Source organism: Mustela putorius, unplaced genomic scaffold (assembly GCF_011764305.1).
Source record: "Mustela putorius furo isolate JIRA1106 unplaced genomic scaffold, ASM1176430v1.1 tig00003899_pilon_pilon_pilon, whole genome shotgun sequence".
Classification (NCBI taxonomy): domain Eukaryota; kingdom Metazoa; phylum Chordata; class Mammalia; order Carnivora; family Mustelidae; genus Mustela; species Mustela putorius.
Window position 1 is genome coordinate 14,116,707 of NW_025422048.1, and position 13,618 is coordinate 14,130,324.

The 13,618-nt window shown below is 51.6% G+C and overlaps 1 protein-coding gene across 2 annotated transcripts; it reads right to left on the minus strand.

Annotated features, from left to right (window-relative positions):
- Positions 1-1,149: 1,149 nt before the first annotated feature.
- ZIC3 (Zic family member 3) lies at positions 1,150-12,854 on the minus strand. Of its 2 annotated transcripts, none has more exons than XM_013046404.2 (3): positions 11,157-12,854; positions 9,872-10,035; positions 1,150-1,734 (listed from the first exon to the last, which is right to left on the minus strand). In XM_013046404.2, exons 1-3 carry the CDS (start codon positions 12,208-12,210, stop codon positions 1,585-1,587), a joined length of 1,368 nt encoding a protein of 455 aa, XP_012901858.2. In that variant the 5' UTR covers positions 12,211-12,854; the 3' UTR covers positions 1,150-1,584. The 2 variants fall into 2 exon arrangements, with proteins under 2 accessions (XP_012901858.2, XP_004773706.2); XM_004773649.3 differs by lacking the exon at positions 1,150-1,734 and adding an exon at positions 6,755-9,015 and having other exon boundaries at positions 11,157-12,846.
- Between the last annotated feature and the right edge of the window lie 764 nt (positions 12,855-13,618).

A 13,618-nucleotide genomic window follows, 5' to 3' on the forward strand; every position in this document is an offset into this window, starting at 1 on the left:
GAAAAGAAGGGAATTCTCACTTGTTCAGGGATGACTGTGTGCCAGGTTCTCTATGGACTTTTTTCGTTAATCCTTAGAATAACCAACAGGCTTATGCACAATTTTGTAGTCTACCTTTCCAAAGGCTTTTTGAGTAATCCCATTATAACACTCTGCTGCCTGTCTGAAAGAACACTGTTCTTATTCTTAAAAACAAAAACAAAAACAAAACAAAAAATTCTACTAGCATTGTTCTAAGGGGATATAAAAATGTCCAATTTTCGGGAGCTGAAAATCAAAGAATGATAGGCTTCCTTGACTGGCCTATACTCCCACTCTTGATGTAAATGAACAACAAAAATCAGAGGGAGATGAGCCGTTTTCCCACTACTTAAAAATTACAGTATCATCAGTCTACTTAGAGATTTTAATAAAACGGGATCGAAAGAACCAAGAGCAATATACTCTCTGGGGCTGCAATTTACAATACCTCATCACAGCGTAATCACGTCAAATAAATAGAATGATGGCCACTCGCAGATTACATTAGATTACGGATGTTAAATTTAAAATGAGAAATCAAGTATCTGGAGTTCCAAGAATTTCTCTGAAGGATCTTCATCTTCTCTAACACTACAGTTAATTAACGACAACTTGTGTTTTAATAACACCTATATCCCATGATTCTGTAAGTGTCCTAATCAATGGTTGCCAAGTTGTCTACCCCAAGAACCACTCTGGGGCCCCAGAATAATAGACACGTAATGTGATGTGCTATGTCTGCTCTCCAGAGGCCCTCCTTTCTTCTCCAAGGCCATCTTTAGTTTTGTCTTTCTCTCTCTTGCTCACCCAAAGACTGGTGTGCCCGTGTTCCTGGTCCTCCCAACTCCCATGCTTCCTTCTAATCACCCCTATCAATCCTCGACTCTGCATTTTTCCCGACTTCCCTGGCACCTGGCCCCGAGTCCCTCTGGGAAAACACAGTGAGCTCAAAACAGTTGCTTGACATTTGTTCAGTGGATTGGTTGGTTGGTTTTTGCAGGTTTACTGCTCCGTGAAAGCCCAGCTATATATAAATTGTCCCAATTCAACAGGTCAATCAACAGTATTTAGGAGTTTTGAGTTGTCACCATAATAAAACAATGATCGCAAAAAATTTTAATGGTTTTATTTAAGTCAAACAACAATTGTAGGGATCCTGGGTACGGCTTTTTGGACACAAGCATACAAAATGAACAAAACAAGCATTCGTGTTTCTAGTTTTAAACACTTGAGCTCTACACGTGGAATGCAGATATTTGAAAGAGATTTTCAACAAGGTCAACACAATGCATGAGATAATACACACTGGGTTAGGCCAGTCTTCCCCTCCATCTTCCCACTTAGAAGCCTAAAGCGGCAGGGAGTGCGGGGTGGGGGGGGTGGTAAGGAGGGGGCATTTTTGCTTTTCCATTTCACAAATGATTGCTCAACACGGACTGGAATACACCAAAAGAAGAAAATAGTCTTTTTTTTTTTTTTACCTAGGTAAGAAGCTACTACTCTTAAAATGATCACTTCAAGGTAACAGACATCCAAATTGATGTGGTTTTCTTTGAAACCTCATCAGTAAATCATTTCTTGCACAGTAGGTTCGGCATTAACCCTGCATTTAGGATAGGTAGTGTTATGGAGGGCTGGCTGCTGCATACCAACGTCAGTATCAAGTTCTTCGTCAGGAATTAGAGACTGTCCCGGATACCAAGCAGGACAACACTGGCAAAAGAACAAAAAGTGAACTGCAGATAGGTCAAAACAGGCTATATGCACTCTTAGAAAAATGTCTTAAACTGTTACTGGATATGTTGTTAGAAATGCTAGTTTAGAATAGAACACAATGGCATCTTTTCTTTTTAACACCACACGTTCAAATGGTCTTTACAAGGACGTTGTGTTTCAACGCAACACATTAGACAACATACACATCCTATTAGGGAATCGAACATAATAAACTTGCCATCTGCTGACGGCTCTTTCTACATTTACCATCAGCTCACAGTTCTCTCTGTTCATCGGATTACTGTCAACAGGTTGAACTGTCATTGCATTAAAAATATGCAAAATTGTTTGCTGTTACGTGATTTTTAAAGACAGAGATTCTCTTTCGCTCTAAGGGATTTTGTTGAAACCAGAGTTTCTTGAATCCTATTCAAAGAAGTTTTGCTCCCGTGTTATGAGTCCAAGTATTCTGGACCACTCCCCCTTTTCATGCTTTCTGCAAACTTTGTGTTTTTCAAGCTGTAAATTTCAATGGTTATGATAGAAACCAAGCCTCAGTGGGAGAAGCAGTGCCCTTCAGAGTCCTCAAACAAATAAAAGAGTTCACCAACTGATCCCTCATCCAGTTTTGCAGAAATTCCATTCACAGAACTCCTATGCAAATCCGCCAGTTTTACCATATCAAATGACCCACAGCACACCGCAGGTATCCAGGGGAGACGGTCCACCAGCTCCACCAGCGCATCTTTAGCTTGATTTTAATGTCAATTTAAGAGACAATCCGGGCTCTGCAGTTCTTAGACAAACTGCCTCACCATTAACTAAAGCTTTTTTAAGTTAATGAACTTTTCATTTTTCACACTTTCGGTACCAAGAGATTTAACCAGGGAAAAGCTCAAAGCTCAGGGTTCAAACTACAGCATGGAAAAATAAAGTATAGACCAAGCACCATCTACTTCCTTTGATCTCTCAAAGATGTCAATACTCCATTCCAGTGAGGGGGTAGGGGGGGAGTGGCTCAGCCCGGGAAGGAAACTTCAACCGAAGGGGGGGGAAAAAAGATCTGTTTGGTGGCAATTTCAAAACAAGTTTCCAAACTGCAATAGGGGCTGTAGCCCCTTTGACTTGCAGAAATTACACATAAGAAAAGAACAGAAAATACTACAAGGCATGCTTATTATTTTAATTGCCCAGGGGTTTCCAATGCAAAGCACGACAACTTAAACGCATATTCCAAATTCTTGCTCCAAAGCCGTCTTCTTTGTGCACTGAAAAGGAGGAAAGACAACCCCATCAATTGTTCTCTGCAGATAAAGGCACTGTTTTGCAGATTTCCCCCCAAATCTGGGCCAGCTTTGCTAATGACCTGCCCACCCACCTGCGCCGTTCCCAAGGTGGCCCCCCGGGAACTGCCCCACACCTTCAGGTGCCCAAATGCTGGACAGTGGGCAGCCCCCAAAAGGCTGCCTTTTCGTTTAGCTGTTGGCCTCCACGAAGACGCAACCTGAAAGAATTCTTGCCGCTTATTTTCCTAGGGGAGGCGGGGGGCAACAGCTACACCTTCCTATTGCACTTTTTTTTTGTCCTCCCGAAACACACATCTGAAGGTGAATCTGCAATCTTTTCTGCAGGGAAAAACGAAACAAAACAAAACAAAAAAATAACCCACGAGCTCGAGATCCCAAAGCTACCAGGGGTTCTTTCACCCGCCAGGATTTAGGCAGTTAAGCAAAAGCTGAATGAAAGTTTTCGGGACTGTGACCTTTTTTGCCCCCCCACCTTAGCGTAGGATCACCAGCTGTTCCAGCACACACAAAAGCTGCGACCGTGCCATTTCTTAAAGGCCCACGTTTAAATGAGATATGCCGAAAACGGGGCCCGAGCTGTAGGGCTCGAACGCGCAATGGCCCGTTCTACACGGAAACGGTACCTGCGTGCTCCCCTCCCGGGCCCCGCCATTGTCCTGGAGGAGAAAGCGTCCGCTCATTAGCATTTTGAGGGGGCTCGGACTGGCTGCGGGCTCCCACCCGCACGAGAACTCAAAATGGCATCCCCCACCCCGGAGGGCCCGGAGGGGGAGGTTTTCGGTCGGGACGGGAGGCTGGGGCGGCCTCCAGCGGGCTTCAAGTCCAAGTCCCCTGGGAGCCCCAACCCCCCAGAAGGCTCGCCAACTTCCCACGCCCAGAATGCCCTGGAAGAACTTCTTCGCTTCCGTTTTTTTTCCAGTTTTACGTTCGGCCGCCACGACCTACATTCCCCCGCGAGGCGCTCGGAGCCGAGGAATAACGAGGGAGTTTAAAGCACACAGCAGTTCGGCAGCCCGCAGTCAGCGCTTTGCTGCGCTCCGCGGGGGTTCGCATCCGGCCGCCATGTTCATCACTCGAGAGCCGCCCCAAAACCACCCCCTTCCCCACACCCCTCTCCTCCCCTCCCTCCCCGCTCCGCCGAGGCCGCGGCGCTGCAAAGCGGCTTTCAACTCTCCCCCCCACCCCACCCCCGGCAGCGGGAGCGGCTCGACGGCTGCCGGGTGTGCGCCTGCGCGGGAGAGGGGGCGGAGGGGGGGGCCGGCGGGCTTGAAAAGGCCGGAGCGACGGGGAGCGGGGGAGGGGTTGGGACCCGGGCCGAGCCTACTCTTTCCTCGCAGCGGGTCCCCGCTCCGGCCCCGGCCCGGCTCTCGCACGTGCGCGCTAAAAACCCACTTCAAAGTCTGCTCCCGGCGCGGGGTCGGCCCCCTCCGGGCCGGCCCTCGGACCCTCGCACCCCCGCACACACACACACCCCGCCCCCCGCCTCGCGGGCCGCCAACCGGGCCCCGGGCCTCACTCCCCTCCGGCCCCAGGCCCTGCGAGGAGACCGGGAGGGCCGAAGCCAGAGGACGCTCGCCTAGGAGGCCCCGCAGCCCGGAGCGGCCTCCCGGCGTCCGAGGGCCTCTCTCCCTTCTCCTACCCCCTCCTCCCTCCCCCCCCCTCCCCCCCGCCCCCCCGCGTGGAGAAAATGAATGGAACACAAAGTTTGCGGCCAGCGCTACGCTGTGGCCTTCAGAGCTCACCATTGTTTGGGCTCGTATTGACCCCAGGTCCGGATTAGGCAGCGGCTGATTCCTGCTTTACAGCCCCGCCGGCCTAATGAGGCCGGGAGGCGATGGGGCGCGAAGCGTCCGCGGAACCCGGGCGACCGCCGGCTTACGGCCGCCGAGGGCCCTGTAGGTGGAGGTCAAAGGGTCAGCGGGCCGAGACCGCGAGAGAATTGACCCTAGGAAGCGAGGTCCCCTCCCCCGCGGCCCGAGCCTCGACCGGGACTTGCAAGAGTTTGGTGTGTGCAAGGGACCCTGGGCCTCCCAACGAGGGGCCCGAGCAGCGCGGAGCTGGATCCCAGACTTCCGAAACGCCTGGCCTCGTCCCGGGGGCAAAGCCTCGAGGGTCAGCCAGCCCGCGAGCAATGCAGCCTAGCTGCCGGCGAGAGAACCCGCCCTTCGGGGCACGGGCACGCCGGTGGCGATTCTTACAGAAACTTGAGTGGCAAGAGGCCCTTCGACTTTTCTCCTGCTTGGGGGGAGGGGGGAGCAGAGGGTGCCAGGAGCGCAGCGGCAAGGGGACAGCGGGCGGCGAGGAAGGGGGAGGGGCGAGGAGGTCCTGAGCACAACTTTGCAGGGAGGCTTTGTGAGTGGAGGCGGTCCCTGCTCGCTCTCCAACCTTCGCAGTAGCGGAGACCGACTGCCCGCTTAGCCTGGACCCTGATCTTTAACCTTCCGTTCTGAAGTGGAGGAAGGCCAGACTTCTGTCTGCTGGGAAATAGACACCTCCCCTTTCCCCACCCAACAGTGGCAATCTTAAGCTAAACCACCCATTTTGGAAAAGATAATGGACTTTTAACAAAGGTCTTACCAGGTGCAAGAAGGAAAATAACAGGTAGATCACTAAGAGCCCAGCTGACGTTCCTGGTTTCCAGCGGATACATCTTTAGGGCTGCGAGGTTTTTTGTTTGGGGAGGGGTGCTTACTCTTTAAGGTTTTTACTGAAAATTCAAGAATATAAATGTGCACTCCCAGAGCCAGATTACAGAAGAAAATCTGTGAAAGGTTTTCTACTAAAATAAACTCTTCCTTGCCAACAAATGACAGGGCGGAGGACACAAACTATTGGAGAAACATGATGCTACACCGGAATTAAAGGAAATCATGTAAGAGGGGCCAAGCTTTTACTTTGTCTTAATATTGCTCATCGCCATTGTTAATTGGTATCTTCCCCTCTCAGGACACAGCACTTTACTGTAAAATTTTATAGTAGAATAATACCAAGCCTGCTAAGGAAAAAAATCAAAGTCTTCTTTATGTCTCCTAAAGAGATATTTAATATTTTTACTGGTAGGGAGGAGAAGCAAGTTTCTGAGAGAATCCTGCAACCAACCCACCAGTCAACTCCCATTTAAGATTAGGGTAAGCTGGGGGTGCAGACGAAATTCACGAAGAGAACCGTAAACTATGGGACCTCAATGTATATTTCAGATGAAAAACACTATTTAGATTTAAGTTGGAAGACATTTAGCACCAATATTATGAACATACACTTCTGCAAACCTGCTGAGCATTTAAAACGGCCTCTGCTTTGAAGTGAAGGAAAAAATCCTGATACAGGAATTTGGTCCAGCATCCTCAATGTCAAGGTCAAGATTGGAATGTCTGGGTAGGAGTGGTGGACTGACCAGGTTACCTGCTCATCACTTGTGAAGTCATCCCAAACTTTCTGTTGATGGTATTCAGGCCCTTGCCTTGTCTACTGGTGGAGGAAAGTGGAAAAAAAAAAAAAAACATTCTCCACAAACAAAAAATTGCATCCAAAGCAATTTGCAATTAGAAACTGTCAGTAATTGTTGACAAAGGTCAGTAGAAAACTTAGACTGCTTCAACTGTATCCAGGAAATCAAAGTTTCTTTTAATTATCAGAAGTTCTCTAAGCATTTCGATTTAAGGTTGATTTATTTGAACATGAAAAAAAATCAGGCACTAAATACAAAAATGTTATAAATAAGATGTGCCAAGACTTTATTTCTTCAAAAAGAACAATGAACAAAATTCTATAATTCAAAGTGATTATGTATAATACCAAATTGACTGCCACCAAAAACCTAGAGCATTGCTCCTTCAAGAGAAGGAGGTACTTAAGCCTATTCATTACATTTCTAAATTCTTTACAATTCCTATCTCCACCACTCTATTTGCTGATTTGCAAGCTGGTTATTCATGCAGAGATTGGGCTCTCAATATTAAACAGCACCCTAAATTAGTCCAAAAAAAAGTCTCTCATACTCTACCCAGTCCAACCCCCCAATATAATAATCAGTTTTTTTCATATAACAACTGTAAAAGAACTGTTTGTCCAAATGAGTTGCTTCGCTGAAGATTAAATGGATTGTTAATATTTTATCACAAAGCAAACAACCATTTTTCAGTTATTGATTTTAATGGAAACAATGCTCTTGACATCTGTGCCTACAAACCATGAACTTTAAAAATACATCTTTTGCAAATGTTTTCCTCTTTCCATAGTATCATTTCAGAACCGCTGCAGTTATTACACCGCTATAAAAATGTTATGAGTAACTGGTAATTATGAATTGAACTATATACAGCAAAACAAATCAGCCTTTGCCCTTCTGAAACTGTAAATGGACTATGGTTCTTTTAAGAAGCACTTCAACCATAAGTAAGCACGGCTCAACTGGCCTTACTCATCACCACTGTTTCAGACACACGCTTACTTTTGAAAATATATAGATAGCTAGATAGATTTGATAGGCAGATTAGATAAGTCATAGATACAAACATATATATGTAAATGGGTGATCTCAACAGAATGCACAGACATGCATCCTGCCACAATGTTCATTTTTATGTAAGGTAATAAAAAACTAAGGGACATAAAACTCATTAGGTTACCTTATGTTTATATATTTAGGGCAGGGATGATTAAATCCAGCTTCTCAGTCTTTGAAATACAAGATTGAGATGTCATGGCCACTAACTGAACTCATCAGTAATATCTGATTTGCATGCCAAAAATCCAGGACAAACACATTTAAACTCGCAGTTAAACAACCATCTGAGCTACAGATAAAGAAAGGAGGGTCTCCCCCAGATGGAAACGGACACTGTAAGGAATCTACACTGCAATAGAAAAATAATTTAACAATTTAAAAAGGGATCTGAGTGAGTTATAAATACCAACAAACAAGATTTCATTTGCTTACGTCTCCTCTTTGTAGAGGGAGGCTGTTACAAGACAAGAGAAAGGAGTCGGTTCAAAAAACTGTAAATTGTGTTCTTCTTTCAAAACAACAAAATTTAATGCTAAAGCAGTTATAATCAAAAGCTGTACAGCATTTGTTAGAAAACATTTTTTTCCATAAATATTGTTCAGTTCCCGGCACTTGTAGCAATAATTAAATTACAAACGATAAATATGGCATCAATGGATATGTATTTACAAAAAAAAAGGTTATTACAAAAGGCAACTGTATACTAAACGTCACAATCTGTGTAGAGTAACATCACATCCTCAGCCTGAAAAAATACTGAACAACAGTTTCGACCCCATTAGACAAAAATACATTCACAAGTGTAATGCTTTGAGGAAAAGTTCAAGACATAACAGGACTTTGGCACGGTTTAAGACTGTGAGAGTTTAAACAATCACCACTAAGGCGGAGAATTTCCATCAGTTTAACATCACCATCACCAACAAGCCTTCTATAACTTCCTCTCAAGAAACAGGACAAGTGTTAAAATGAGCTCAAGGAGTTGAGGAATGGGGTGTGCAGAGAGCAAGAGAAGAGGGAGGAAAAAGCAGTGAAAGAGTTTTGTTTTTTTTTTTTTTAAATCCTTCAAATGCCAAAACATATTTTCTAATCCTGAGCAAAGGGCATGGCTACTTTTGGATCTCGCCCCAAAACCTTCCTGGACAATTGCAATTAACAAGATGTAACCCTATATATGGCCTCTTGCCTTATAAAACTCCATTTCCATCTGATTGGTCTCAGTTTCCTTTTTAAAATGCATTTGGTCCATTCTATGGTTAACAGGGTTTGTGTTTGTGTTTGTCCTCAGACGTACCATTCGTTAAAATTGGGAGGAAGTCCGGGGTTGTGGCTGGTGCTAGTTTGAACTGCAGAAGGGGTTTTAGTGGTATCTTTACTGTTTGCAGAAGCTATAGCGGGTGGAGTGGAAGATTCATAGCCTGAACTGGCAGCAGGGGAGGAATCTGACCCTTGAGATTCATGAACCTAAAATTAACATGTATATATTATAATGAATATAATTCCAACTGGCATTGTGCAAGCAAAAAACAAGAGCAGAATTCGAGCACTGTAAGAGCAAGACCGCCCAGTGACCCACTTAAACGAAAAATGCTGCTGATTTGGGTTTTTTTTGTTTTTGTTTTTAATTTCCATATTACCGATGTCTAGAAAACCCGGAGATGGTCGCCAACACGACAATTTTCAGCCCTAAGACTGGCATTACGGAAAAGGCATACACCGCCCTGTCTTATTCGTGCCCTTTCTCCGAGGATGGAGTGGGATAAGCACTTAGTCTTTGGGGGGCGTGCAAAATACACCCTTCCCGGCCCAGGTTTCCCCAAGCCCGCTTTGGCTTGGGAAAGCAGGTACGGAGAAAGGTGGCCCCCGCGCCCCGGGCGCTGCGAGGTCTCAGACGAGTGCGTGGGAATCAGACCACGCTCCTTGGCCCTATTGTCTGATCTGCAGGGCAGTCGAAGAGCGAATGAACCACCCCCCCCCCCACCCCCGGGTTCGGCGCGGGTACTCCGGGTTTCCACCGCGGGCTGTGCCGGGGAAGAGGCGGCCACTACAACCTCAAGCCCGGGCGAGCTCGGTTAGAGCTTCCCAGTAAACAACCAATTGTTCCCTCTGCTCCCTCCTCCTCCCCACTGTGCTCTCCCAACTGTGCTCTCCTCCACACCCCCCCTCCGGGTGCCCCAAATGGGTTCAAGGTGTCACCGCTGGAGCAAATCGGATTTAACGTGGAGGATACAGGGTTGGCAGCGCGGGCGCTTCCGTTCCACGGCCCCGTGTCGGGCCGAGTGTTTTATAAACCGCCGACCGCTAATAAAGAGGTAATTACCTTCATGTGCTTGCGCAGGGAGCTCGGGTGCGTGTAGGACTTGTCGCACACTTTGCAGATATAGGGCTTGTCCGAGGTGTGCACATGCATGTGCTTCTTGCGGTCGCTGCTGTTGGCAAAGCGTCTGTCGCAGCCTTCGAATTCACATTTGAACGGTTTCTCACCTGCAAGAGGCAAAAACGCAAAGGGGCAAAAATGTGATCAGGGCCCGGAGCTTCCTAGGGCCCAGCAGCCGGAGACGGAGCGCCCGGCGGTCTGGCCGGAGAGGGAGCGCCGACTGGGGGGCGGCCGTGGCATCTCGTTCCCCTGGAGAAAAAAATGGAAAGCGCTGGTTGAGCCCACTGGGCTGGGGAGTGTTGGTCGGGGCTGGGGCGGGGCAGGGCCGGCCCCGAACCTGCGCGTCCCTTTGTTCTCGCGCAGGATGGGGGAGCCTCGGGCTCCTCCAAACTTTCCCCTAACTTGTGCTTCCATCCCACCCGGCCCAGGGCTCCCAACGCGTGGCCACGCTCCGCCGCCACCTCGGCGATGTAACCCAGCCCGGGCGGGACAATGGACCGGGGACGGGGCAATCCCGTTCAGTTCCTTCTTTGTACCTTTTAACTCGCCTCTTTCAAACGCGGCGGTTTTGCTAAACCAGTATTAAAAAGCACGGGTCGTCGTACTTAACGTTCGAAAAGAGAAAACTATATATAATCCGGGGGCTCTGGACAATTTTACAAGATGTTCGGAACAAGCCACGAAAACTGAGGTGCCTTTTCTACTTTAGCTTTCCTCCCGAAGGGCTGAATTGAACCTGGAACTCCAAATAAAAATAGTTTGACAAAAGTATCAGTCATTTAATTAGGAGATATGCCAATCAAGGGTAAAAAAGAGCGGAAGTAACCGAAAGTTAGTTTTCATTAGCATTTCTATGGTCGCCTTCCCCGAATGTGTGCCGAGAGCTAAGTCGCTTGTAAGCAATCCGCTCTCATCACACTCGGAGTCCCTTCCTCGTAACCCAGAAGAGAGAGACAAAAAGAGGCGGCGCCAGTTTGTTCCTGGGCGCGAGAAGGTTCCAATTAGTTCCTGAGCCCGCGGAGCCGTCCGCAGGGGAAGTTAGAACTGGGCAAAGGCGCCACGGGGCGGGAAGGGCGAGAGGTGGAGGGACACTGACAGCGCTTCTTTCCCGAACGGCCCCGGCGGGGCGCCGCCCCTCTTTGGTCGCCACCCCTCTCCCTCGGGTGGCTAGTGGGCTTCGTGGCGCGGCGCCGCGGTGAACCCCGCGCCCGCCTGCCTTCCCCCTTACCTGTGTGGGTCCTCTTGTGGATCTTGAGGTTCTCGGAGCGGGCAAAGATCTTCCCGCAGCCCGGGAAGGGGCAGGGGAAGGGTTTTTCGCCCGTGTGCACTCGAATGTGGTTGACCAGTTTGTACTTCGCCTTGAAGGACTTGCCCTCGCGAGGGCACTCCTCCCAGTAGCAGACGTGGTTGTTCTGCTCCGGGCCCCCCACATGCTCCATGGTGACATGTGTCACCAGCTCGTGCATGGTGCTGAAGGTCCGGTCGCAGCTCTTCTTGGGCCGGCTCAGCTGAGCCTCGTCGATCCACTTGCACGACAGCTCCTGTTTGATGGGCTGCCGCATATAACGGAAGAAGGCGCCGGGCCCGTGGTGGGCCGCCACGTTCACGCCCATGTTCATGTTCATGGGGCTGTAGTTAGGGAACTGCGCGCCGGCCACGTAGGGGTCCGTGCGCGGGCTGGCCACCGGGCGGTACGGGTCGGCGCGGCCGAAGAGCTCCCCGCGCAGCCCCAGGTGGACCTGGTTGTTGTCCACGTGCCCTGTGGGCGACGGGTGCCCGGCGCCCTGCTCATGCAGCCCGGGGAACAGCAGGTAGCCGGGAGGCTCGGGAATGCCTGCTGGAGCGTGCAGGCTGCTCGCCGAGCCGGCAAAGAGCCCGTGCTGCCCGCCACCCGAGGCCGCCTCGCCGAGCCCGGAACCGCGCTGGCGGAACAGAAAGTCGCGCGTGGAGTTGAAGGCAGCGGAGGCGGCACCGCCGTAGCTGGGCACCTGACCGGCGTGGTGATGGTGGTGATGGTGGTGGTGGTGATGGCCCAGGGCGTTGGCGTAACCCGAGCCCTGCGGCGTGAACGCAGAGCTCTGGCCCGAAGACAGATCGTGAGCCGCGGCGGGGCTCAGCTTGAAGGCGGCGGCGGCTGCGGCGGCGGCGTGGGGCGAGTCCCCGAAGGGATTCAGCCCCATGCCCGCCGGCTCGCGGTTGGGCATCTCGTGGTGGCGCGGCGCGCCGAAGCTGCCCACTCCCAGCCCGGGGAACTGCGGGCCTCCGTCCAGGAGCATCGTCATGGGTGGGGCGTTCTGGGCACAGGCGATACCGCTGAACTGAGCGAGAGTGCGGGCGAAGGAGGAGATCTCCGAAGAGCCGTAGTCGGCGAGGGGTGGCGGCGGCTGGACACTGCCGGGAGACCCCCAAGGCGGTGCCAGGGGCTGCAACTTTCCGTCGCTGTGAGAGTCTCCTGCAGAGGGATAGGAGGGAGGAGGGGAAGTAGAGGAGCAGGAGGGGGGAGGAGGGGGGAAGAAGGAGCGGGGAGAAGGGAGGAGAAAAGACTCTGGGACTAGATCTGGTTTAACAAACTAACAAGAGCGCACAAAGAAAAATAAGCAAAATAATAAGTGGAGGGCGGAGTTGGCCAATCCGGTCCCGGGCACCCCTCCTCTCCCCGAGAGAGCGCAGCACCGCGGGGTCGGGAGGCTCTCTGGGCGCCGGCCTCCCGGCTGGGCTGCGCTTACTAGCCGAGCCGGCTCGTGGCCGGCGGGCAGGCAGCGGGCTGGAGGCAGACTCGGTCCTCGCCGCTCGCCGCGCGAGTCCCAGCCTCCTCGCCTCCAGAGTAATGTCCTTGGACTGATAAAGTCAATCACTCACTCCTCTCACATAAACCGAGCGGGAGGCCGCGCGCCGCGCGCCAATGGGGAGCCAGCTGGCCCTCGGTCACCTGACTCCCGGCCCCGTAGCCCATTGGCCGCCGCCACGCTGATTGGCAGCGCGGAGCGGGGAACATGGCAGCCGCAGCCGAGCGACCGCCGCTGATTGGGCCGTGGCGGGGCGCCTGGCAGGTGAGGCGGAGGCGGCGGCCGGGCGCCCGCGAGTGGGCTCCGCGGAGCTTGCGCTGCTGTGGGGAACCCGAGCCAGGCTGGAGTCAGCGGCCGGCGGGGCGGAGCCGGGCCTCTCCCCGGCTTCCCTCCTGCCCGAAGCGGGCAGGCACCCCTCACGCGCTGTACCCGCTTTGGCCAAACGCACTCTTTGCCCCTCGGGGATCGTTCCCACCGTCGGCGCGGCGCTGGCCGTCCAGCCCCGCTTGGGCCCCCGTCGCCTCACCAGCCGGAGAAAGCGCCCTCTCGGCGGCCGCTGGGCGCCGATCCTAGGAGGAGCGTAGCCGTTCCAGGTTCGCGGCCCATGAGCCGCGTCCTCCCCACACGCCACCCTGGGCCCTGATGGCCCCGAGAGTACGGACCCGGGCTGGCCAGCTCGCCGTCCGGGCCCCGAGCTGCTGCTGGCCGTCCGAGGCCCAGACGAGGAGAAACGGTTACAGTTAGAGCCGATTTCGCTTAACTTCCGTCTGAGCCAAGCGCTGACTCTTCAGTGAGTGAGTGGTGGCTCTGCGCGCCGCTGCCCCCCCCCCCCGCCGCCATATGACACACAGCCGCAGCTCAGCAAACATGTAACACAGTAAACGCGAGCACGTAGCTGGGAACA